Source organism: Leptidea sinapis, chromosome 13 (assembly GCF_905404315.1).
Source record: "Leptidea sinapis chromosome 13, ilLepSina1.1, whole genome shotgun sequence".
In the NCBI taxonomy this organism is placed as follows: Eukaryota; Metazoa; Arthropoda; class Insecta; order Lepidoptera; family Pieridae; genus Leptidea; species Leptidea sinapis.
In genome coordinates, this window is record NC_066277.1 from 5,811,201 (window position 1) to 5,838,006 (window position 26,806).

General features: G+C 35.7%; 2 protein-coding genes across 2 annotated transcripts; one reads left to right on the forward strand and one right to left on the reverse strand.

Annotated features, from left to right (window-relative positions):
- Nucleotides 1-115: 115 nt before the first annotated feature.
- Nucleotides 116-22,003, forward strand: LOC126967543 (ubiquitin carboxyl-terminal hydrolase 3-like). Its single transcript, XM_050812064.1, has 10 exons — nt 116-395; nt 1,357-1,501; nt 3,341-3,620; nt 4,030-4,380; nt 4,947-5,092; nt 6,828-6,945; nt 8,949-9,080; nt 12,879-13,021; nt 16,380-16,532; nt 18,135-22,003. The coding sequence occupies exons 1-10, from the start codon at nt 299-301 to the stop codon at nt 18,298-18,300; spliced, it is 1,731 nt and encodes a 576-aa protein (XP_050668021.1). The 5' UTR covers nt 116-298; the 3' UTR covers nt 18,301-22,003.
- Nucleotides 21,995-25,763, reverse strand: LOC126967549 (uncharacterized). Its single transcript, XM_050812071.1, has 2 exons — nt 25,582-25,763; nt 21,995-23,523 (listed from the first exon to the last, which is right to left on the reverse strand). The coding sequence occupies exons 1-2, from the start codon at nt 25,625-25,627 to the stop codon at nt 22,031-22,033; spliced, it is 1,539 nt and encodes a 512-aa protein (XP_050668028.1). The 5' UTR covers nt 25,628-25,763; the 3' UTR covers nt 21,995-22,030.
- Between the last annotated feature and the right edge of the window lie 1,043 nt (nt 25,764-26,806).

The following is a 26,806-nucleotide window of genomic DNA, read 5'->3' on the forward strand; positions in this document are numbered from 1 at the left end:
TTGGTCTATGTAGAATCCGCATGAAACGTTCAAGACAAAAACTCCGACAAAAGAATGAAAAAAAAAAACGGAAAAATGTCAAATACCAATGACCAATCGCATCGTCGTATAAAATTCAACATTTTCATTTGATTTGCTATCATGCTAAGTGATTCTATGATTTTGTAAGTTGTAACTTGTTTTAGTTTGTAACGGGACTAATGAACAAGTAGTGTTTAGATTCATCATTCAGACATTTTTTTAATCTTATGAACTATAATATTTATCTCTTCAATATTGTTCACAATTACTATGAATCATGGAATGTACCCATATATTAGATAACGTTTGTATTGAGCTAAATGGAGAATTGAGTAGCGAGGACATAACGAAAACAAAGAAATTCGATTGTTCAGGTGTGTAAGTAGTCAGTGCCAATAGTATTTAAGATATATATCATAATGTGCGTTCTATCTTTTTCTCTACATAAACTGCGACGTTAATCTAGTAAAAGAAACAATATTCAAACACAAGCAAAATCGATACAACTTCTAATGTAATCAGCTGTTTAGGATTTTAAAGGCGGGGGAGGGGCGATTGACCGTGATTCATGAAGTATGTGTATACTCATCAGATGTTTTTGGTAAACTTTAAATTTAAATGGTCAATTACATTGTATTTGAAACATTAATACATACTCATTAATTCGTCTTGGATTTATACTTTAACAAGTCGGGTAAAAAGTGTAAAATCTTTTTATCACCCAATAAAATTTCATGACTATTTATTTTTCATTCAGCTTGCTAATGATAAACTAAGATCAAAGACAATCCTGTTCAGTAAAGCTAAATTTGTGTTTTTGCTTTCATATAATTTGTCACTCTTATAATAAAGGAAATCATGGAGAAATTACATACATCTGTGAAGAAATTCAAAGTTTGTGTGAGTACCTAACACATTCCTTGCTCACCACTTGGATCTGAGTATGACGGGGCTATAGTAGCGGCTCCTTCCAATCGGATCTGCCCGAGCATCCCATTCATTTTGTAGTAGTCAGTAAATTGCCGGTGTTTGAGGCGAGTCAATGTTGCTTTGTGCGGCACCTCTGACATATAGTTGAGTTAAGACAATGAGTGTACATTTATCCATATTTTCAAACATTTATATGTACCAAAACATCTAATCAAAATTTGCTTTAAGTAGGTTCCCAGCTATTATTTTTATTTATTTTGTTGGCAGTGAATGAGTGAACGAGAAACTTCTTGCACTGTTTCTCATACCACCTGTTCTCATGCTATTTTAGTAAATAAGCCTGTGAATACCTCTGCCATCTTCAACTAAATAAATAAATCACTATCTAATATTCATGTTTTCCAGAATGTGGTGTTACAGAACAGAATTGGCTGTGTCTGTATTGCGGAATAGTGAGTTGCGGCAGATATGTAAATGGTCATGCAAAGAAACATTCAGAAATATCTGATCATCAATTATGTATGAGCTGCGATGTTTATTCTGTTTATTGGTAGGTTTTGTTACATGTACATAAGTCTTTTTTTTATCTATTTTTAAATATACAGTGCTCATTTCATGTTGGGTCATATGTTTTACAAAAACGATTGTTTATTTTTTAATACAAAACAATTTGACCCAACAGTCACAACTGGTGTTGTTGGTACCATCAAATCTTGTTTTGTGAATAAAGTGTCATTACAATATAAGGCATAAAAGGCACTTATTTTCTCAAAATTGATTCCTTTAGAATTCTTTTTGATGTCATTTCTTGTACTAATAGATACTACTACCGCTTTGGAAACAAATGGTGCTCTGAGAGAGAAGAAGTGGAGCAAGAAACTCTCCCAGCATTCTTTTTTTGCGCTCTTTTCAATAAAAAATATACAATATTGTACAGTCATTTCTATCGCTATAAAATAATCACAATCTAGTCCCAGGCTGTCCGATCATTTAGATATTCAGCAGTGGAGTAATAGGATTTACGACAGAGCCATTTTTTTATAAAACATTTAATTTTTTTTATAGATAATGCCTGAACAGTGGCTGAGACTTTATTATAGAAGTGTATACAATTACCCTTAAAGCTATTATGTATCTTATAAATAATATAATAATAGTTAGCTCAGTTGTAATACCCGTTAGGTTAGATAGTCAGAGGCAGTCCAAAAAATTTCCACAAATATAACCTATAATTGTAGACACTCATGCTTTAGAAAGCAATAATAATGTGTAATATTGCAAACAAAACTTAAAGTGACAAGTGTTTGTTACTGAGTTGTGATGAATGACATCATGAAATAAAAATTACTTTGATGTTTACTGAAATACTGATTGGTAGTTAACACTGTATATTTTACTTTAATTTTATTAAATATCTGATTGATATAATATTGTACATCTCATTGTTTATGACAAATTTAGATTATGTTTTGAAAACTTTTTATTTAATTTTTTATTTGTGTCATCATGCCCATTCACAAACGGAAGTTTACTTATTCAGGCAACACCTCTCAGCCTTCATATTTTGAGCTGTTGTTCAATGAACAATCAAATAATTATAAACACAGTGGATTTCATTTGTTACAATCTTGGTGGTAGCAAACATTTAGCTATAGTGATGTTAAATCTTAAGTCTCATATGTTTAAAGCATACTTTAGTACACAATTCATATAGCTATAGAGACTTTGGGTGTTAGTCCGATTTCATTATAGCAACTGTTTTTAATGAATGACTTGTAACAACTTCCTATAAATCCCATTTAGATATTGTGTGTCTTTGATTTTAATCACAGATTGTAGCAAATGTGGAGCCTTACCTTTTGTTTATTTGCTAAGTATGTAAGATGGTAATTATATACCTAACAAGGCAAGCTTTATAGAGTTATGGTTACAAAGTGATATTCTGAGTAGTGTTTAGTAAACTTTTGAATTATTATGAGTCCTATTTTTTTAATTTTGAATTTATTTCCGCCTTTTATAAAACAGTTTATAAAAGGCGGAAATAAATTAAAAATTAAAAAAATGGAGAAAAGAATGCTAATATGTGCAAAGAATACAATGTTTCCGATTCATATATTTCCAATGACAAAGTGGAAAAAATTAGAGTAGTCCCTTTATCGTAATCATAGGCGAAATCCACTGTTTTTAATTATTCCTAGCACATAAAGAAAATGACATGGCAAAAATGTTTTGGAGGAGAATTCATAATATGTATGCAAATTTCACTATCGGGTATTGAACCTCAAATCCGTTGCTTGGTAGGCAGATATGTATTGGCTTGGCAAATTTGTTTTGTTATAATTGATAATAATTCACTTTTAAGTTTGAACCCTTAATTTTGGTGTTTCAGCTACAAATGTGATGAATATGTTGCAAAGGACACAGAACAAGAAAACATAGATAAAATAAGAAAAATAATAGCTGACATCAGAAAAAATAGAGAAGCAGAATTAAAATCAGGTCAAACACAAGTGAGATATGGCGATCAACAATTTGTAAAAACAGATATAGTTGATAAGTCAGATTTAGCCTATGATAGTATCATAAATTCAGAAGTAACACCTTCGACTTCTTCTGACTCAGACACTCACCTAAATGATATAGATAGTAAAACAGGACACTCCATAAAGGTATTATATTTTCTTACACAATGACTTTAATATGTTCTTTGTAAATTTTTTCTAATGGGTGCAGTCCATTCAGTTGTATATCATGTATAGCTTTTAACCTGCTGTCAAGATATATCTATAGGCCATACCTGCCTGTATATGGGTACCTTAAAAAAACGTGTTTACCTTTCTTAAAGGCCTTCTTAGTGGTGATCACTTAACATCAAGTGAAACTCATTTGGGTTTGAATCCTGCCAGGTGCAAACATTTGTATGATCAATATCAGTGTTTATATCCAAATAAGAAATCCATATTTCTTACTTCAAATTTCAAGTAGAGATCTATCTTTGTTGATAACTACAGCCATCACAAAATGAAGATGTGATATGATCATCATAATACTATGTAAAATGTATTTTGATTATTGCAGAATTCTGAAGATACTGTTAGAAACCTAAGACCTAGACTAAGAAAACGATCTCACAATGATGGTGCAAATGTATTGGAAAACACACATCAATTCAAAAGTAAAGAGAAAAAGTTGTCACCGATAATTGGAAAGAGCAACAGAGACAAAAAAGTGGTTGGATTAAAAAATTTGGGGAACACATGCTTTATGAATGCAGTATTACAAAGCTTGAGTAATATACAAGAGTTTAGTTGTTACTTTAGTCAGTTACCATCATTAGAGGCAAAGACTAATGGACGAAAGGTTTATCATTCAAGGAGTTACACTAGGCAGGAAATTAATGATGTTGTAATGGCTGAGGAGCTGAGAAAGGTATTAAAATTATGTTGCTACTTTTATGTGTGATCTGATTATAGATTATCCATATATGATAGTAGATAAAAGGCTGGTGTCTTAGGTGAATTTTAGCAATATGCTATATTTATTATTCTTAATAATTCTCGTAACTATGGAACTTAAGCTATTTCTGTCACAAACTAGAGGTAAATTAATTGGTCAAGGGATTTATTGCTAGCTTTAAAAAAGGGAGTATCCTCTCAGATTGATACACCTGAGCCATATTGGTTCGAGAATGCCGCAGTAAGCAGATTCCACAAGTGGTATTGTTAGGCAAGGAGTTTCTTGCAGAACATGTGTTTGTGAAATGTCAGATCCCTGTGTGGTGTGTGTGAAATTTCGAATTATCACCTGGTGGTTATATTCGGTTAGTATCAACTCAAATAAAGTCGATTGGATGAAACAAAATCAGGGCACCTTAGGGATAGTTGATACCACTGAGACTTTTGTTGGCATGTAGTAAATGCTATTAAATATTAATAATGCAAAAAAAATTATTATACTCTTTTTTTTCATATTATAATATTATATTCTAATTTCAGGTGTTGATAAATTTGAACAATAGCTGTGGTTCAAAGAGTGCTATATCACCGGAGTGCTTGTTCCTTGTTATTTGGAAGGTGGTGCCAAGGTTCCGAGGCTACCAGCAACAGGATGCACATGAGTTTCTTAGATATATGCTTGACAGGTAAATAATTTGTATAAAATAAAAAGAATTGATGGTATGCAGATGTGGTCACTAACTATGGGCCTTATGAGAAAGCTCATGGTCCCTCAGAGGGCAATGGAGAGGGCTATGTTCGGAGTTTCCCTGCAAGATCGAATCAGAAATGAGGAGATCAATAGGAGAACCCAAGTTACCGACATAGTCCAAATGATTGTGAAACTGAAGTGGCAGTGGGCAGGGCACATAGTTCGAAGGATAGATGGCCGTTCGTGCAGTAAAGTCCTTGAATGGCGACCACGTACCGGAAGACGCAGTGTTGGTAGGCCCCCACAAGATGGACCGACAATCTGGTCAAGATCACCGGAATACGTAGGATGAGAGCAGCGCAGGACCGATCATCGTGAAAATTTTTGGAGGCGGCCTTTTTCCAGCAGTGGATGTCTTCCGGCTGATGATGATGAATAAGAATTGGTAGTTATAAGAACCAATTTGAAATTTCATAATGTTGATAAACAATTAAATTATTAATTTTCATTTGTTTAAAAAAAAATCAATAATATATTAATCAATCAAAAATAATTTCAACGATGCACAGTATATACACATTTACCTTTTCACTAAAACCATTCAATTTTACTTATAAGATATACAGCACCCTAATGTTGTACAATACATCAGCTGTATAGTAGGTAAGAGATATAGCTTCTGCTATAAGTATTTCGGTAACGTGGACTCACGAGATTTTACCCATGCAAAAAGTATCTAACTATATAATATATTTATTTTTTAATTTATTTTTCGCTTGCGCCAGTCATGAGCATGTCAGTGACGTGAAACCATAAGATTTTACCCTTTTTGCCTTAGAGCTTGTGTTTTGTAATCCATTCTCATACATAAAAAACAACTATTAAAAAAGTAAATCTATATGCCTTTGTTGTACAAATTTAATTTACATACCTAATTTAAAAGATGACCCCCTCCTTCTCGTTCCTATCCTTTCTTACCGTGGGGTAATTGGGGGAGAAAAAAAAATTACAGTAAGAGGGGTGTGGACCCCTCTTTACATAATATTTTTTTTATGATAATTCGGTGCGAGACGAGTACGACGTTCAGCCGATGGTAATTGATACGTCACGCCCATTACAATGAAGTGCCACTCAGGATTCTTGAAAAACCCAAACATTCTGAGCGGCACTACAACTGCGCTCGTCACCTTGACACATAAGATAGTAAGTCTTATTTGGTCAGTAATTTCACTAGCTACGGCGCCCTTCAGACTGAAACACAGTAATGCTTATACATTACTGCTTCTCGGCAGAAATAGGCGCCGTTGTGATACCCATAGTCTAGCCGGCATCCTGTGCAAAGGTGCCTCCCACTGGTAAAATTAACTATTATATTATGTATGTTTACAAACTACTTGTTTTTTTATACGAATTTGTCATAGTTAGTAGTTAAAGTTTCTTCCCCCAACATGTAGATTAGGTCTTATATCATACAAAAATTTGTGCATACCAAGCACATACACCAAGAGACCATAAATTATGGTATATAAATTAAAAATATATATATTGAATACAAGAAGTTAAGGAAATTATTTTAAAATAACAAAATACCTCTTTTCGTTTGGCATTGGAAAATCAATTTGAGATTATAATTTTTGCGGAAATTTACATCCACATATTGAAGCAACCAAATTCTTGCTGACGCAGAATTTATACACAAGGAATTTAAAACTGATGATTGATGCTTACAGATTGCACACGGAATTACTGCAGCTCTTGCCTCCAGACAAGGAAGAGAGTGGTTGTATACCGAGGACCCCATCTGCTTCTATAGTCACTGCTGTGTTTGGTGGCACACTACAGAGTGAGGTATGATTTTTAATTTGTGAGTAGACTTATCTGATTTTAGGTAATCCCTACCACATCATTACCGTTGATGTGAAAACTTTAGATACCTTTTTAGGAAAGTCAAGCATGGGGCTTGTAAGTTTTGGCATAGGGGGTAGTTCACATAGTAGTAGTGCAGAAAGTTAAAATATTGTAACATGTATTAATTACAGATTAATAAATTATATTATTGAATTTTTAACAATATCAAAGAAGAATCTTTTCTATTCTTCCTATAGTGGCTTCTGTGGAAAAGGCACAACAATTCAGCTAATGACGACCAAACTTAGAGTATGTATTTGATAGGTGGTAACGAATTTACTTACGTATAAATCAGTGTCATGATTTAACATAGTTTTTTTTTTCTTATTAAAGCTGACACAAGTATACATGCTGTTTGATTATAATTGACAAACATAGATAACATTACCTTAAAGGTGGCACTTCACATGGCTATTTGTAATTGTTATATTTGGCAAATAATGGCCATGTATAGACAGTTTATTTGACAAAGTGTTGGCCTTATTTGTCAAATAGGCAATACCAAATACGCGTTACCGTGCGCTTGACGGTTTTCGAGGCACATCAAAGGGGTCAAATAGGCAAATAAGCAAATAAACCGTCCACACTTTGGCCATATTTAGAAGCGCTCGCGCCGTGAAATTGTCCGGACGTTCTTTTGTGTCTGTGTTGTGAGTGAGAGAACTGGAACAACAATTGAATATGAATTGGGACAATGAAACAGTGCTAAAATTCCTGGAATTGTACCATCCATAGTGTCTGTAAACACCTTGCATTCTGCTTCCAAATGTTTGTGTGTTTGTTATTTGACTGCTACGTGTGGATGGTTGTATTTGACTTTATTTGCATGTTTGCCTGAACGTCATATATTTTGCCAAATACAATAAACACCCAATAGCGAACACAAATAGCCATGTGAAGTGCTACCATAATTAAACCTCTATTGTGTTACATATAGCTTAATATTATTTTGTTTTAAAACTATTACATAAATATTTACAATAGGAGTGAATACTAGGGAGAGAAGGCATTTCATGGAAGTAGGGCTGGAGATTTCTGGTGGTATAAAATTGTATAACATCATTAAAGGGCAACTAAAGAACAAATGATCCAAATTTCCCTCATCTAGTCGACAGTCATACAGAGAATGGTGTGTTATTTTAAGTTTGGCTAGAAATAGTGGAGTGCAAGACTGGTTTAATCGTTACTGGCAAAGTATTGAGATAATTTTATTAGGGATCCTACACTTTTTGAGAAACAAGGTTTATCACATTCAGGGTTGAAGTTCACCATAAAAATTGTCTCTTGAAGCTTAGGATATCTGCTGCATGACGGACCAGTCGTGAGAGTCTGTTTGAGAATGTTGTAGGGAACCCGTATGAGTAGCTAACCTGGCACAAGCATCTGCATTTTCATTACCAAGGATGTCTGTGTGGCCTGGTAACCATGCTGTTAACCTTCATCCATTAACTATGTTGATATTCAGATCATAGCCCTCCATAAAATATTCTTTCATCTCATGTAAATAGGGATCCTACATTTTCTACGAAATGAATTAAGTATTTAACAACGACAAAATTCAATACTAAACAATTAAAAGAAGTCATGATATTTTTTTGAATTATTAAGTTATTTTATAATATTATGTTATTAATCTAGGTACTCTAAATTTCGCGCGAAAACGCTAGGAGGTGTTATGGCAGACGATTACGACGTAACGCGTCAGAAATCTCATCAAAAATCATAACTCGTAATATGAAAACAATATTTTAAATCGACGCAGTGATGATATGGCCAAATGCCGTAATCTCAATATTTAAAACAAAACTGAGTACTTTTTAGAATCGATTACTGTTACATGTTTTTTTTCTTCTTCCTAAAAATCTTTTATGAATAAAGCTGGTATCATACATATTACGTACTGTGGCCAATGTTTTGTGATTAATGAATAATTGTTGTTTCAGGTTCGTTGCTTAGCGTGTGGAACGGATAGCAACAAGTATGATCCATTTTTAGATCTATCACTGGAACTACCGGAAACGGGACGACATGATGCCCCTGTCCCACTCACAGACTGTCTTGCAAGCTTCGTGCAGGTGAGATCGCAATGAGAAAGATTATTTTGATCAGTAAATAGACCTTTAGCTTAATATAATATATAAAATTCTCGTGTCACGGTGTGCGGGACCGAACTCCTCCGAAACGGCTTCACCGATTCTCATGAAATTTTGAGTGCATATTGGGTAGGTCTGAGAATCGGCCAACATCTATTTTCCATACCCCTAAATGTTAAGGGTGGTCCACACGAAATTTTTTTTTTTAATTTTTTTTGACATTATTTTTTAAATTTGTTTGATTATGAGTCAGCATTGAAAAATACATACAACTTCAAAAGTTTTTTTGCTAGTGGTAGAGGATTTAAAAATGAAGGAATACCATCCGCGCCAGGAGAGGAATCACGAAGGTGATCAAGAACAGATGTTAGTTCGGAGAAGGAAAAAGGATCGTTCATTTTGTCTGAGTCGGAAAGGGTAGAAATCGGATCGGGGGTAAAAAGGCAAAGGCGATCAGATTCAGGGACGTAGGGAGGAGCTAGATGGCAAAAGAAGTAATTAATAAAAGAGTTTGGGTCATTGTTTGAAATGTCCGGCATGTCAAAACGTTATGAGGGCCCTTTCGGAGGTACGCTGGGGTGCCCACCCATTTTGTCAAAAACTTTTATACAATGCTATCGTTCGTAGTCATTTTGATTACGGTAGCTTTCTACTTGAGCCGTGTAGCAAAATAGCCCTGTCCAAATTAGAGAAAATCCAGTCCAAATGCTTACGAATCATAACTGGTGCTATGAAATGTTCTCCCGTCAACGCTCTCCAAGTGGAGTGTGTAGACCTCTTCAACTTCGCCGTCAGTACCTATTCCTAACTAACGTAATCCAATGTAGCGCACACCACCTTCTTCATATTCTGTACTCTATGTCTCTAACTATTCAAACTTCTTTATATTGGTCTCATAAAGATCCGCCTCCGTTAATTAATTCTTATACTAAATTTAAAGCCATTCCAGTTCCCATTTTCCAATCAGCCTTATGCCCAGTCTTTGAAGGAGAATATCAGTCTCTCACTTTCCAACCTAAAATTTTCTTTGACTTTGGAATTACTAAACACTGCCCTGAAGCCAATAGAAAATTCAATTCTATTCTATCTTCTGATTGGTCTGATTGGGTGACGTACACGGACGCATCCAAATTATCCAACAATAGCTGGGTCGGGTCTGCAGTTTGGATCCCTAAGTTCCGTATAATTTTAAATTACAAAAGTCCCCCACAGAATTCTATCTTTACTGGCGAATCAATTGCCCTGTCAGAGGCGGTGTCATATGTTGAATCACATAAGATCAACAAGGCTTTAATCTTGTCTGACTCATTAAGCTGCTTGTTGGACCTAACAAAAAATCCTTTCAAATCTTCAAACAACTTCACAATTAATTTAAGAACAAAGGCATCCCTGTACAGATGTCACATAATGGGAATAGAAGTTGCATTAGCTTGGATACCTAGTCACCTAGGGATAACTGGCAATGAAATTGCAGACTCGTGCGCTAAAGACGCGATTCAGTCTGGAACATTAAAATTTAATTACTGTTTTCCTCGAGATTTACGCGCTATGTCTAAACACTTTCTGGTTGATTCATGGAATGCGTTATGGCAAATCACAAAACAAACTAAAGGTAAATTCTATGGTTCTATCCAACCCTTTATCCCCTCCAAGCCCTGGTTCTTTCCACAAAAATAACAAAATAAACTTTTCACTTCTGTCATCATACGACTTCGCTTAGGATTTGTCTGTTCCCCAGTATTTTTGGCCAAGATCCAGGTAAGGGACCATTCTATATGTGAATGTGGCCTTGAGGAAGGTACTCTTGAACATATTTTTTTCTATTGCCATAAATTGTCAATTCCTTTATATGACCTTCTACTGAAGGATATCCCTCGCCCCATCAACATCCCTTTTCTTCTTACTTTATGCCATTCCCCTTTCATAAAGATTCTTTACAAATTTATTTCCCGCAATAATATTAAATTGTAATTTCTATCCTCCATACTTTCTACGCTTCTATTAGGCACATATTCCCGCTTACATTCACACATTTCTCCCTTAAACTTAGATTAGATACTAACAAGGTAGTTAATATTGTTGTGTCATGGGTGTTTATTACTAACCGTACTAACTCTTGTTGCCTATTCTTCAGTTCACAAAAAAACCACAGCTATATCGATCGATCATTTCCTTTTAAATCAGCTCTTTATATTTAAATAAAATAATATTAAATAATATTGACACACTTTTTACACAAATTATCTTGCCCCAAGTTAAGCATATATAGCCTGTGTTATGGGTTACAAGACAATGATATATTTTATACAATATACTTACTTAAACATACATATATTCATATAAACATACATAAATACATTTAAACATCCATGACTCGGAAACAAACATCTACATATATTCATCATATAAATGCTTGCACCTACCGGGATTCGAACCCGGGACCTCTAGCTTAGGAGGTAGGATCGCTAACCACTCGGCTATACAGGTTGTCAATACTTATACTTCAATCAGCTAAATTAAAATAAAAAATCTCCCCACCTTGACGTTGGCCGAATCGTCGACATTCAGTCGATGGAGCCAGATATATATAAAAAAAAAACTTCAAATTTTCACCCATCTACGATCAACAGTTACTTTTGTATCGCGATTTTAATATCGGCAATACAACGTTTGCTGGGTCAGCTAGTGTCCTATAAAATGACACTACTAATGACTTCAGCCAAGTTTACCAGTGGTAGGCTTCAAAGATACAAGTTGGCGGCTTTTCTGTTGTGAAGGAGTAATGTGCAACCTTTTATAGTTTTTCGATTAGATTGGTGTCTTATCAAGAGAAATTACTGGGCTTATGAGACTTAACACCTTGTGTGTCAAAATGACAAACGAAATTGCGATGTAATGCGATGCTCTCCGACTTGGGGTCAGTCAAGAATTCTGAGCACCGCGTTGTAATGGGCAGGGCGTATCATTTACTATCAGATGTCTAAAAAAAATGTTCGGTATCTAATCTCGATATACAAATACAAAGATCCTGTATCATTTTTTAATACACATGTATCGTTCTGGAAATGCTGGATATGATAGCTCATTCCAAAGCATTTTTTTGTACCTATGGGGAAGAAAGTTTTAAAAACAGCTTTGAAAGTTCTCGCAATTATTGTTTTTCCTAATATGCAAATACTGGGGTTGAGCAGGTTATAAACTGTAAGTAGATGAGTCACAACCTAAGAGTTAAACAAAGTATACAAGATTTTGTGACGATACGTCACTCGAACGGTTAGCTCAGTTGGAAGAGCACTAGCAGGGAACGTGAGAGGTCGTGGGTTCGAGTCCCGCATCGTTCATAAAATATTGTTTTTAAAATTTTATTTGTATAACAAATTACTGTCATATACATTGATATATTTACTGTAACCGATTTTGATTGACAAGTCGTAAACAGCCAGAAACACTTGAATTTAGCTTGTTATTATTTTGAATATTATACTAACATTAACAAAGCAAAATTGATCAGTCATCAACAGGCATCTCTACGCCTGCAGCAGAATTGCAGCATTCTGCTGCCGCAGAATACTATACTAATAGTATTCTAGATCTATGGGTGAAACAGGTCTTTGGAACATTCTCATATAAATGCAGTAAAAGAGACACAATAAAACGACGTCTCAACGCACTAAGTGATCAAGCTGATTACAGAGTTACTACTTAGGCCACTTTGCTACAGATGTGTAAAAATCATGCACTTATTTTGTTAAAAAAAATGATTTCTTTATTTATTTATAGGTAGAAGAGCTGGCAGACACAGAGAGATACTTTTGCAGCAGCTGCGAGTGTAAACAGAAATCGACTAAGCAATTCTGGATACGGCGGCTGCCTAACGTTCTCTGTTTGCATCTCAAGAGGTTCCGTTGGCATAATTACTTCAGGTTAGTTTCTCCCAGAGATCATTTATGGAAAAGGAGGACAAACGAGTGTACCGGTACCTAGTGTTAAGTGATCACCGCCGACCACATTCTCTTGCAACACCAGAGGAATCACACGAGCGTTGCCGGCCTTTAAGGAAGGTGTACGCGCTTCTTTTGAAGGTACCCAAATGTTGTATCGTCCCGGAAACACCACACAAGGAAGTTCATTCCACAGCTTTGTAGTATGTGGAAGAAAGCTCCTTGAAAACTGCACTGTGCAGTACCGCCCCACATCCTGATGGTTGGGATGATATCCTAACTTGCGAAGGTGGAATTCGGCAGCATGAATCATGCGAAACAACTCTTCGGAACACTCCCCGTGATAAATGCGGTAGAAGACACACAATGAAGCGACGTCTCTACGCAACGCCAAGTGATCCAGCCGTTTCACGCGGTCAAATGGATCCGGCTGATACTGGGGTGCATCAGACCAGAGATGACAGCAATACTCCATGTTGGGTCAGGTCCTGCGCTTTGTAGAGCGCTAGAATGTGGGCTTGAAGTATTGCCATGATAAATGGCTTCAATGGTTAATTCCACTTTTTTTTCATCTAGTATATGTTCGATCTGATTTCTGAATATCATACATACCTACATAACTACCCAAATGTAAGATTTAGCCTCTCTTTGTAAATTTAGAAAAGCAAATTAACCAAATGCTTTGCAAATGGGTGATACTTTTAAACTAACAATATCTGGTATTTATTTGTTTATTTTATTTATTGTACACAATATCATCATAGAACATCCTAATGTGATAGAGTTATAATATTTTACATTCAAATCTTTAAGGTTTTTTTTTTCGAATTGGAGGACAGAGACAAACGAGCGTACGGGTCTGATGTGTCGTATAGTCTTGGAAACTTTCAAATATCATATGACAAGGCATAAAAAGGTATCAAATTATTTTTACGAAATTGATTCCTTTAGAATTATTTTTAACGTCATTTCTACAACAACACTACCACCGCTGGAAGCGGCGAAAGAAACTCTCCCAGTATTCTGTTTTTGCGCTCTTTATAATAAAATAATATTGTACTGTCATTGTTATTGCTATAAAATAATAATAATCTAGTTCCAGGCTGTCCAATCACTTAGATATTCAGCAGTGGAGTAGTAGGATTTACTACAGACCCATTTTTTTAATATAACATTTAAATTTATTTATTGATAACGCCTGAACAGTGACTGAGGCTTTATTATAAAAGTGTATACATTTACCCTTAAAGCTGTTATGTATCTTATGAAGGCTACTTGAATTAGTTACAAGCAATCCCTTATTTCTAGTGTTATAATAATTAAAATCACTATTTAGACCAAAAACGTGGCATAGTCATAATATTTATTCACAAAATTTTCTTCGAGTGACTGTCTAGAACCAATGTGATTTATTGCTATATATATATAATTCTTGTGTGCGTGTGTATGTCACTGAACTCCTCCTAGACGGCTGGACCGATTCTAACGAAACTTTCTGTGTGTATTCAGGTGGATTCGAGAATGGTTTAGATTCACAATTGAACTACCTCCTAAACGGCTGGACCGATTTTGATGATATTTTTGTGTGTTCCAGTGAATTTGAGATTGGTGTGTGTCTTCAGGTGGATTCGAAAATGGTTTAGATTCACAATTAAACTACCTCCTAAACGGCTGGACTGATTTTGATGACTTTTTTGTTTGTTTCAGTGAATTTGAGATTGGTTTAGATTCTCAATTCCGCCCATATAATATAATTCTCCTGCTCATGTGTATGTTAGTGAACTGCTCCTAACGGCTGGACCGATTTTTCAAATTTAAAACATGTGTACAGGACAACGTCTGTTGGGTGTACTAGTTGCAATATAATAAGCGAACAGCTCTCTTTTGCAGTGCAAACACAACGTCTATCAATGTCAGCAGCTCATGCTACGGTATTTTATACCGTATTATACAAATACCGTTGGTCATATGATAACGAAATGACAAGTTGGCATTGAGACTCACAACAAGATCTTTGACTTCAGCCACCTTGGACGTCTGTCACCCTGTCAACATGGATCATTTATTCTTTAGTTGTCCCTTAATGAAATCTTCTCTGCACAATTATATACCCGCTGAAGTGCCCCGTCCAACCTCCGTTAAATGTCTCCTCTCCCTAGTTTACACTCCTTTTGTAAATATTTTGTGTAAATATATGTGTGTCTTCTACCGCATTTATCACGGGGAGTGTTCTGAAGAGCTGTTCAACCTGATTCCTGCCGCCGAATTTCACCTTCGCACGACACGCCACAAGTTACGATATCATCCCCACCATCTGGATGTGTGGCGGTCCTCCACAGTGCGGTTTTCAAGGAGCTTTCTTCCTCGCACTACGAAGCTGTGGAATGAGCTTCCTTGTGCGGTGTTTCCGGGACGATACGACATGGGTACCTTCAAGAAAAGCGCGTACACCTTCCTTAAAGGCCGGCAACGCTCCTGTGATTCCTCTGGTGTTGCAAGAGAGTGTGGGCGGCGGTGATCACTTAACACCAGGTGACCCGTACGCTCGTTTGTCATCCTATTCCATAAAAAAAATATATTAAAATAAATAAGATTAAGTTGTAAATATTATTTAGTACTTATATTAATTAATTATTTAAGTATTTCTATTTGTGTGTGTCGTTTATAGTCTTACAAGCATATATATTAATTGTTTCAGATATTATTAGAAAATTTAACTTTATGTAATCTGAACACCGATTATTACCGTTAAACTTAGAAGACATATACTCAAAGCTTGGTAGTCTAATCTAACGTGATTCTGGCAAATCTGTGGTATATCTTCCACAGAAGCCACAGTAGGAAGAATAGAACGTAACGTAAACGTATTTTTATCGCGTTCCTTTGAGATCTTCTCTACACCTCTGACGATGTGTGTGAAAAACAAACTAACATTTACTTGTCATATTTAATGAATGAGCCTTTATTGCAAACAATAATCTTAAGTAAACTTAAGTACCATAGTTACTTATACATATATCTATAGTAAAGATCTATTAATGAATATAAATATTCCATTAGTAATATTTTTAACATTTACCATCGTTTGATTTTCTTCCCAGATTTTTCCACTTTGATCTATCCAAAGCTGTTTTTCTCCATGTTGGTCCAGTAACTCTTTTAAGATCTTCCCGCCAAATGAATTCCATGATTATTCCCTTGTCTTAGATACTGTTTTGCGATGTCTTTTTGTCGATTTTCCTATTTGGCTTCTCATTGTATGGTCTATCGCCATTTTAATTGTTTTGTAATTGATATTTTTTTAATATTAGTAACGGTAATTATTATTATTGATGTGCAGAACCAAAGTGGACACCAGTATATCGTTTCCGCTGCGTGCGCTAGACATGTCTCAGTTCGTCTTGGGCGCGGATGGCACTACAGTCGCCGACCGTTCTCGGAGCCCTGCCGACCTCTACGATCTGGCAGCGCTCATCGTGCACCACGGCTCCGGGTAAGTACGCATTGATAACTTTAACTTAACTGTCAACAACTTATCCCTGACCTTATTAGACCAAGCCGTAGATTAACTGCGTGCAACGCAGAGCAGCTCGAATTGTCGGGGACCCAGTGCTCTGTGAACGGCTGGATCACTTGGCGTTGCGTAGAGACGTCGCTTAATTGTGTGTCTTCTACCGCATTTATCACGGGGAGTGTTCCGAAGAGCTGTTCAACCTGATTCCTGCCGCCGAATTCCTCCATCGCACGACACGCCACAAGTTAGGATATCATCCCCACTATCTGGATGTGTGGCGGTCCTCCACAGTGCGGTTTTCAAGGAGCTTTCTTCCACGTACTACAAAGCTGTGGAATGAGCTTCCTTCTGCGGTGTTTCCGGGACGATACGACATGGGTACCTTTAAAAAAAGCGCGTACACCTTTCTTAAAGGACGGCAATGCTCTTGTGACTCCTCTGGTTTTGGAAGAAAATGTGGACGGCGGTGATCACTTAACACCAGGTGACCCGAACGCTCGTTTGTCCTCCTAATCCATAAAAAAAAACTAGTCGAATTAGAAATATAGACATGTCAGTATGACGCGAGATCTCAGAGTGAAACATTATCAATAAAATAGGCACATGCGCTGTTTTGTTTTGTAAAAACAATAGCGGACAGTAAAAAAAGTATGAAAAATAATGTAAACGAAATATAATACGTCGTTTTAAAAAGTACTTATTGTTTCAAAGATGTAGCTAATAAAAGGCCAAAAACAACCCACAAACTATATACATAAATACTGTTACAATAAAAACATTTTTTTTTACTAAGTTATCATAAGCACATCAGTGCGGTTTTCAAGGAGCTTTCTTCTTCGTACTACAAAGCTGTGGAATGAGCTTCCTTGTGCGGTGTTTCCGGATCGATACGACATGGGTTCCTTCAAAAAAAGCGCGTACACCTTCCTTAAAGGCCGGCAACGGTCCTGTGATTCCTCTGGTGTTGCAAGAGATTGTGGGCGGCGGTGATCACTTAACAACAGGTGACCCGTACGCTCGTTTGTCCTCCTATTCCATAAAAAAAAAAAATAAGCCATGTGCTTATGATAATTTAGTAAAAAAAAATGTGACCCGTCACGGGACGCCTGGCAGATGTGAAACATCGACATTATTTTGTAAAAGTAATATACAGAAAAGAACATATTGTGATAGGAACTAAATATGTCATGATGATAAAATAAAATATTACGTTTTTTTCCAGATAACGATGACTATTTATTGAATAAACATTTATTTTCATTAAATACAAAAATTTACGAATTTATTTCAAAACGTGACTACTTAATTCGTTTAATCAGTGACTTCGGTAATAGTTATATTCGATGTTGCCTCTGAGGACGGTATTACTGTGACAAGGCGACGCGTCGCCACGGCATGCGTCGCCACGCCAGAAATCGGTTTTACGTGCAGCTTCTCTTCTCTTCTTTTTTTCACATCAAAATTTGACTAAACAAATCATGAAAATTTGTTTAGTTTTGACTTGCTTTTAAAGAAGACTTGACTAGTTTTGACTTGATAGGTTGTGTTTAATGAAGTTTTCACTCAAAGTAATGTCCACAGCGCCGGATCGGGCCACTACACGGCGTTTGCCATCAACGAGGAGCAGTGGTTCCACTTTAACGATCAGACAGTTCGTGCGACGGACGCGGAAGTCGTGGCCACCTGCAAGCCCTACATCATGTTCTACATTCGGCGCGAGTTCACTCTGCCCAACGCTGACACCTGACAATACTAGAGAACGTATTTTCTCCACTCTGCTATTTCATTAAACATGCCATCTCAACAAACGACGCCGACGCCATTTTGATTATTTTTACGTCATATATAAAGTCCACTTGTAATCGTTCAAATTGTAAAAAGAAAAGGTCTTTTGGACTTGACTTGATGAATTAAACAACATTCAGTTTGAATATTATTTCTAAATTGCGATGAAATTTGTTCAACTACTTTTGTGATTAGGGCTGGTAAATTATTATGAAAACGACCGGCAATGGCAAAAACATTTAAACCATACGGCCTTATCAATAAAAACTCTTTCGTATCTCGTAAAAATGATCTCGTATGATAAATATATGAAATAACATTGCGATTTTTAACTAATGAACAAAGCATTTAAAATTACACTTAAGAAATGATCATAATTTTAAGAAAAATAACATATATTTTGATAGCATATCAAAACCAGAAATCATACGATTGGACCGAGTTCATTGCTGACTTCAGATTTGATATATTAATTGACTGCTGATTAACTGCCTAACTGAAATGTCATTTGGTATAAAACTTTATCTTTGCGACACATAAGTACTCATCTCTATTAAATGGCATTTTTGATATGCCCGATATTTAAATGTCATTAGAAACGATTTTCTCTCGAGTGTCTGAAGGTATTTACATGTAGTTGGTAGATTGAAGTTATTACTTATTATTACACTTTTATTATTCATATAACTGTCTGTTGATGAGCTAATACACCTGTAAAATGTAATAAAAATTGGTATTACAGTGATAACGGACTTGTAAAATATTGTGTGTATGATACTGACGCAGGAAAGACACTGTTTCTTTGGGATAAAATATTGCCAGGTTTTTGTTAGTTAGCATAAATTGAATTGCTAAAATAAAAAAACTTTTAATGTATATTCATCCAATATGAGAGATCAAGAGGTGTGTTGCTGACTTTTAGTTTGGAGTATCGTCTAAGCTTCTGGTCCATAACAGCCGTTCCCAATTTTCAGTCTCTGGTTGTGGCCCACTTGAGATAAAAATCGTAACTAACGTGAGTCCTTATCCGTAAATGCTGAGTTTCAGTGGGAGGATGTATAGCGTACCAGCGATAGAAGTTTGTATGGAAATTGCAATTCACGCGTTCTAATATAAGGCGATAAGAATGTAATAATTAAATTATCGTGTATATTGGGACAGCTTCAGATTATTGAAAGCTAATTACTGACAGTAGATGGTAGTAATTTATCTCTATCTATAAATCGTATATTGGAAACGGCCGTAAGTCGTATCGGTTCGGGGAAACTGCACCCGGTTATTGATTACACCCGATGTAGATCGCCAGACGTCAGTATGATGCAGGAAATGACTGACTGGTAAACTTACATTTTTATTGAATACTTATTAAACTTAATTATATTATGTATTTCATTAAATACCTTAATTCCGTATAACAATTGCCATCTAAAGAGATTCTTTTATATTTCTGAGCCACCTGTGTTGTGTCGATATTAATACTTTTTATATTAGAACAGTGTCATACTAGGTTGTTTTATTATCATATGTATGTAGGTAGGTACTCAAAGTTGCAAATGTATGTAGTTAGTGCTAAATGTTCCCGTTGCTCATTGATGTTTGTGACGTCAAAACCCACCGCATACTATATTTTTTTTATTTCAATGAAATTATTTTAAAATGGATTTATTTAATAAGTTGCATGGAGCTCATAAACGAATTACAGACACTGCATTTCGTATCAAGTACAATGGTTTGTTTTAGCATATATTAATAATAAGAAGAAATAGGCTCTACATTCCTGATATACATAGTTAAAGATTTTTAAATGTCATTGTGTCGTATGAATTTTATGTCTGAAGATATAGCTGGTATTATATGTTAAGTGTTTTAATCGCTAAACCACAACATAATGTGCTTTTATATCCATCTATGTATGCTATGCAAGACGAAAGTCTTATAACCCGTTTAATTACATTCAGCCCATATGTAACGTTAAAAACTACTGCAGCAAAATTACTTAATGATTATCAAATAGTTACACTGTAACATACATAATGTTATTTATTTAACAAGATATCATCTTAAAATATTGCCTAAAAGGGCATGCTTATCTACACTCTTATATCATTAATTAAATTTTTAAATCTTTATCGTAAAGACCAAGGCACACGTCCGCTTTATCCAAGCGCTTAGCACAGAGTGGCAATGAGCACCAACCCGATTACACACTTATGTCCTGCTCGCTGTCGTGGGCTGAATGTAAACGGGGTATTGTAACTTTATTGGATAGCAGTGAATGTGTTTCATCTTTGAAACTTTTATTTCCCTGCCATGAAACTTGTATTTTGTCACAATGCAATAATAGCTTATGCGTGATATTTATTCGTAACCACAGACAATTCTACCTAAAGACGACGCGCTTCTGGTGATATACTTTAGCACAGGTTTGGAAGTGACACTGCATAACAGCCGGCACCGCTCCGTTACGTCTCTCAGTCCGCCGAGAGGCATAGTGATAACATTGTCCGTGGTACTGTTATAACCTAAAATGCCGTATTGTCCAGTGAAATTGTATGGAAAGTGGAATACACAACGTCTAGTCTCATGAAATTCTTTCCATCATTAATCATTGAAATAATTCATTACCCAAAAATAAAATTTAAAGAGAGCTTTTTTTCGTTAATAAATTCCCATGAAATTATCTCGCTCATTGATCGATTCGACTCGGACATGTTGAGTTGTCACTGACACTGCTAACTATGACGAGTATTTGAACGATCCAATTGTAACTAGCCGACCCCGCCTCCTGCTCCCCACGTTTTTTTTTTCGTACTAAAATTCTTGAAAATTCTTTTAGGTTGAATTGTCTGTATTCGTAACACAATGAATTGAATAATGCCTAAATGAAAACGCTTGAGTATTCATGTAAGGAGTTTTATCTAATGTAAGGTGAAACTGTCTCTGGTGTATCATTTTATTAAATTGAGTTATATTAGGTGAAAGTCTAAGGCTGAGATCTATAGAGCGAAATTACGCAATACTTTCCTGAGTGTGATAAAACGTGTAATTGACTTTTGTATTCGGCTGCCTTAGCTCAATATAATTTCAGCTGTCAAATGACTTTAAAAACGAAATAAATGATTATGCTAAGCCAGCACTAGCTATTTACATGAGTCAAGTTTGAGTAAAGTTTACCAGTTTGTAAAGCTCCTTTGCACCGGATGCCGGCTAGATTATGGGTACCACAACGGCGCCTATTTCTGCCGTGAAGCAGTAATGTGTAAGCATTACTGTGTTTCGGTCTGAAGGGCGCCGTAGCTAGTGAAATAGCAAATGAGACTTAACATCTTATGTCTCAAGGTGACAAGCGCAATTGTGGTGCCGCTCAGAATTTTTGAGGTTTTCAAGAATCCTGACCGGCACTGCATTTTAATGGGCGGGGCGTATCAATTACTATCAGCTGCACGTCCTGCTCGTCTCGTCCCTTATTATCATTAAAAAAAAAGTCTAAGTTGGCTCTATAGATCTAAGTCTAAACCATATTATGTGATGTAACTATTATTTACCTTGAACAAATGTATGTTTCAATACTCTACTAGAGTTGCGTAATATGTCCTGGTTTAATCTAAGTACTTCGATTACTTGATTTTTTGTGATTGAATTTAATAAATTCGCCATTTAAATTATCTAGTGTTTTATTTAAATCTAAATAATTATTTGGCGCAGTTAAAGCAATTTAAACATTTACAAAGTTTCTCATACCAGGATTGTTTGTTTGTTTCATTGGTGCAGATTGTAAGTTCCGATGATGGTACACTTTCAGTTATAGGCAAATATTGTGTCCATTCAGCTGGTTTTAGTAGTGGAATGTTGTTGATGAAGAATTGGTGGGCAGGTTTTTCATTCGGTTTATTTTCCTGCATTTTACAATGATTTTCTAAAACTTCTTCATGTTGGATTTCGCTCTCATAAACAATTATCTTTTCTTCAGTTTTCTCTTCGGCAATCCAGTTATCTTCTAGTTTATCTATAGGATCTGTTATGCTTGTATCCCTGGTTATAGGCGGTGGAGTTAGTTTTATGTGAGACTTGGTCAGAGTTACCCGACTTGATTGTATACAATTTTCAATCTCGTCAAGTGAACTAACGGCATTTTCAGACGTTTTAATCTCTGTGTCTTCGACGGTAGCATCGTTTGTCATTATTTTAATTTCAGGTTCACAGTAAACTTCTCCTTTTTCTGATTCTTTATCTCTAATGAATAACATTTTTATATTTTTGATTCTTGGTGATAAATCATTCCAATGTAATTGAAATTTATTTCTCTCTGATAAATTCTCAGTACTAGACAATCTGTCAGTAGGTTCAAGTTTGCCCGCATTATTTGTAATAATAGAACTTTCAGCTTGTTTAATTGGTTCTGTAACTTCAGTTACAGTTGGCAATGTAGGGCTTAAAGATAAATTAAGTCTAGGTATGTGCTGAATTATAGGTGTGACAATTTTTCGAAATTTTGGCTTTTCTTCGGAAAATTCATATTCCAATTCGTCATTCGAACTTGTGCTCGAGTCTTTACTTGGTATGTTAGTGAAAATATTGTCATTCTCTGATAAGATATGTTTGTTCTTATACGAATAAATCCATATTATAGTTCTTTTGTCATTGACGGCATCACGACTAAAAAAAATTTCATCACCGAGTATGTCTTGATCATCGTACCAGTCATAACTACATGGGGGACCGGTATCACCATAATGTATGACTTCTTCAGCTGCTTGTTCCTCTGATGAAGAATCTGACGGTAAACTACTATTCAAAATTGTAAATCGATTAATTTGTCTGTTATAATCTGATTGTCTATCTCGCGGGTAATTTCTTTCCATAGTATAAAAACTGGGATATATATCTTCCTGGCGTTGTCCGTCTTCATTTGCCGGGTGTCGATATATTTCATTGTCGCCAGAACTTACGTTTAAACGTCTTTTTGCTCTGGCTGAATCATTTATCTGATGTATTAAGTTGTCACCGTTGTTAAACCGGTCATGATCAACATACGACCAAGCGTGACTGAAAGTGCTTCGTTTGTTTGTGTCCGGCCTAGCGTCAGATTCATCTGAGGAGCTATTTATTTCGACTATTTCAACATTCGATGTTTCTTCTTTCAAAGTGGTAAGTGCACTTGGATGAACTATATTCCGATTGATATCTAAAAATATAGTCAATATTATTGCACTTTTTATATTGCGTGTGATAATAAACAGACAAAGCTGTTAATGCTAATTTTTGTCGTAAGTTTATAGCAAATATGAAATTATTTTATTAGCTAAAATGTTCAGAATCAGACAAGATGCCTTCACACTACATAAAGAAATAAATGCCGGAATCCCAACACAATTTTTTCAAGCCTGGTCATGTATTGTGTATTTGCTATACACATGTGATATTACAGATTGAGACAACACTATCATAACAACGTTTGCTGATGATCCAGCTGTGGAGACTGTAGAGTTGATGCAATTCTTAAAATAAAAGCCATTATCGCCATCTTGATTAGAAACAAAATTGGCGTATCAAACATAAATTAATACAAAAGTCATATAAATTTTACAAATAAAAGGTCAACACCTGTCAACATTCATTCAACAAACAAGAACCTACTTGATACTACATACAATAACCCTACGAGAATACAGCAAGTACCGTAGCATTACTTAACATGCGCAGCTTTGCTGGAGAGCTTATAAGAGATGTTCCGCTAAATTCTAAAACATATAGGATACCTACCGACTGGTTAATGCACTCCTTGTTATCAGTAAATAACAAAGTGCTTATAATAATAATAGCAAAAAGCCTCTATCTAGATCTCAAGAGGCTCTCTTTTGTTGCTCTTCAGTCTGTCGCCCTGACTAAATTTACGCCGGCGGATCTCTTTATTTTGGATTAATATCTATAATATTGTTTGATTTTTTATAAATTAGTGGTACCTTTGCAAGAAATAAGATTTATTTTAAGTTTATTTTTTTAGTCCCTACAGTAGGCATAGCATACGGATGTCAGAAAGCAGACGATATATTACAACATACATCCTTAAACATTCTATGTAAACATCTATGACATGGAAATAAATATATTCATCATATAAATGGTTGCACCTACCGCGATTCGAAATACCGAAAATTCGAGACACCTAGCCTATTACGTCAGGAATAATCACTACTGGGTCTTCAAGATACATACTAGTCTTATTGTATTGAACTGTGCTACTAAGTAACATTGAATCATGCAACGGTTTGAGAATAAAATGGTTGAAATATACTTTTTATGCCTTCTTATTGAAAATCCCCTTTTTTACAAAAGACGACGACATAGTGACATTAAACTGGATCTAGTAGTTACACTTAAACTAAATTACGCAGAAATCTCATTAGGAAACATTTCAACATCGTATGAAAGTTGAGGCTATCAGATTAGGAGGGGCTGGAGTTGTGAAGACAAGATGCACGAGAAAGCCGGTAGAATAATTCGTATAAAAAAGTAAACCAGCAAAAATAGTTTATTATAAATTATTTATGTATTCCGTACATATAGTGACTGCGTAAAGTTAAAAACAAACTGCTTATTGAAATTAAGCCTATATACATTATAATAATATGTTAAAAGTAAGTTAATAAGTAGTTAATAAGTTTTACCCTTAGATTAAGGTTTGGTCTCCGCTGTACTAGATACCGCACTACCTAAGACTATAGATGCTTGCATGCCTGGCGTCTTGATACTCAATGGCATCTTTCAAATTTTGTAACATACGGTTCATGTTATTTTACATTGAAATTAATACAATACAAAAAAAAAATACTGATGATATGTCATCCCAGTGTCTTTCTTTTTTCTTGTAGCATTATTTTTACTACACAACTTGGCATTAGTTTCAATTACTTGCAAAGTTAAACAGAACATGTAGCAAGTCAACGTAATACATTGTTCGAGATTGGCTCGAATACGCCCATTTGGTCGTAGTTAAAGTAGCCGCACTTTGCGACAACGGATGCGGAATTTAGTTGGAGCGCAGCGGAGACCTATCTTTATTCAAAGGTCTTACCATAGACTGTCACTAATTCATAGTGTTTTCATCATTCCATGATTGTTGATTGATCTACAAATCAAAACTTTCTAACTGCGCTTTAAGATTAATATTGGTCAATATGGTGTTGTGTCTGTCGGAATTTAAAAAAAAAGCCAGGACATTATCCAATGACTCAATACTTACGATTAAATATAAGGCCACTGCTAATCTTATAGTTCCTGTTATGCATTTGTATAGTCTTGTGTGATCATATTACCTATTAATATTACTTACAGACCTCGGATGTAGATACATCTTACAATTATAGTTTGAAGTGATAAAATGATATTTCAAAATAATACTTAGATAACTTTTTTATACTTAGCACTGTTTTATACACAACTATTATTACTTTTGTCAATAGATGTAGATATATATTAATTATGAAGGGGGGTTATCAAATGAAACGTCATCTTGTTTTATACTGTATGAAGGCTTTATGCTGTTCCGACAGTCCCATCAAGTGTCTAATTTAGTCTTGAGCAAGGTACTAAACTAATTCTATGGTTCTCCGGTTTGATTGGCAATAAACTACGTTGACCCTTCGGATTTTTTGTCAGGTGTCACAAACATGTCATAACTATTTTTTATACTCGTATATATAGGTACCTATGTGCGGTTTAGCAGTAGTTATAGCATTTTTATATTATATTACTAATCAGAGGAGGGGGGGGGGGGGGGGTAGAGTTGTTCGCGTCCGTAGGAGTCACCTAACCACAGCCCTACACGTACCTCCTGGGTGGTGCCAAATGAACAACAACGCCGAGTATCAGGCGGCGGTTCAAATAACGTGACCCAGTGGCCTAACCAGTCACAATTTTTGAAGGTAGTAAATGACTTTCACAACCCGTAACCATCTTACGCCGGGGATCTTGGCTTAATCGCCTGGATCGCGAGGAAGAAAACCTCTATAAAATAATTACCCTGATCCTAAGGTGTGGTCCGTGCTGACAGGATGAATGGCTGAAAGGGTTTCAGCAACTATCGCCAACCCCGACGGACCTGGCTAACGTCGCTGTATTGTGCCTTCTCACAGGAATGGGCGTAACCCCGTGAGTGACAATTTAAATCGACCCTTCTCGTGGGAATCAAAATAGCTAATTCAAAACAAACCCAACCTTCTAACAAGCATCAAGAAACAAACCGAACGGTTAACAATCAACAAGCTCTTCTAAGGGACTTCCTTAAAGGCAGAACACGATCTTCATCTCTCTCTTCTTTGTCTTCGGGCAAAGAAATTATCATACTACCAACAAACGAAGAACAATCAAATTCGTTGAAAGACACCCCCTTGCTAACTCCAAAGAATCCACCTCCCTGGCAACGTGTTCCTATAACGAAGAAACGTAAATTATGCAATGAAACCCCC

What these genes read in the sequence shown, in the direction of transcription:
- LOC126967543 (XM_050812064.1), top strand. Translation starts at nt 299, where the DNA reads ATGGAATGTACCCATATATTAGATAACGTTTGTATTGAGCTAAATGGA. An exon ending in TGGCTGAGGAGCTGAGAAAG is followed by an intron (nt 4,381 to 4,946) that starts GTATTAAAATTA and finishes TTCTAATTTCAG; the next exon opens with GTGTTGATAAATTTGAACAA. An exon ending in CGTTGGCATAATTACTTCAG is followed by an intron (nt 13,022 to 16,379) that starts GTTAGTTTCTCC and finishes ATTGATGTGCAG; the next exon opens with AACCAAAGTGGACACCAGTA.
- LOC126967549 (XM_050812071.1), bottom strand. Translation starts at nt 25,627, where the DNA reads ATGCATAACAGGAACTATAAGATTAGCAGTGGCCTTATATTTAATC. An exon ending in CAGTGGCCTTATATTTAATC is followed by an intron (nt 23,524 to 25,581) that starts GTAAGTATTGAG and finishes CTATATTTTTAG; the next exon opens with ATATCAATCGGAATATAGTT.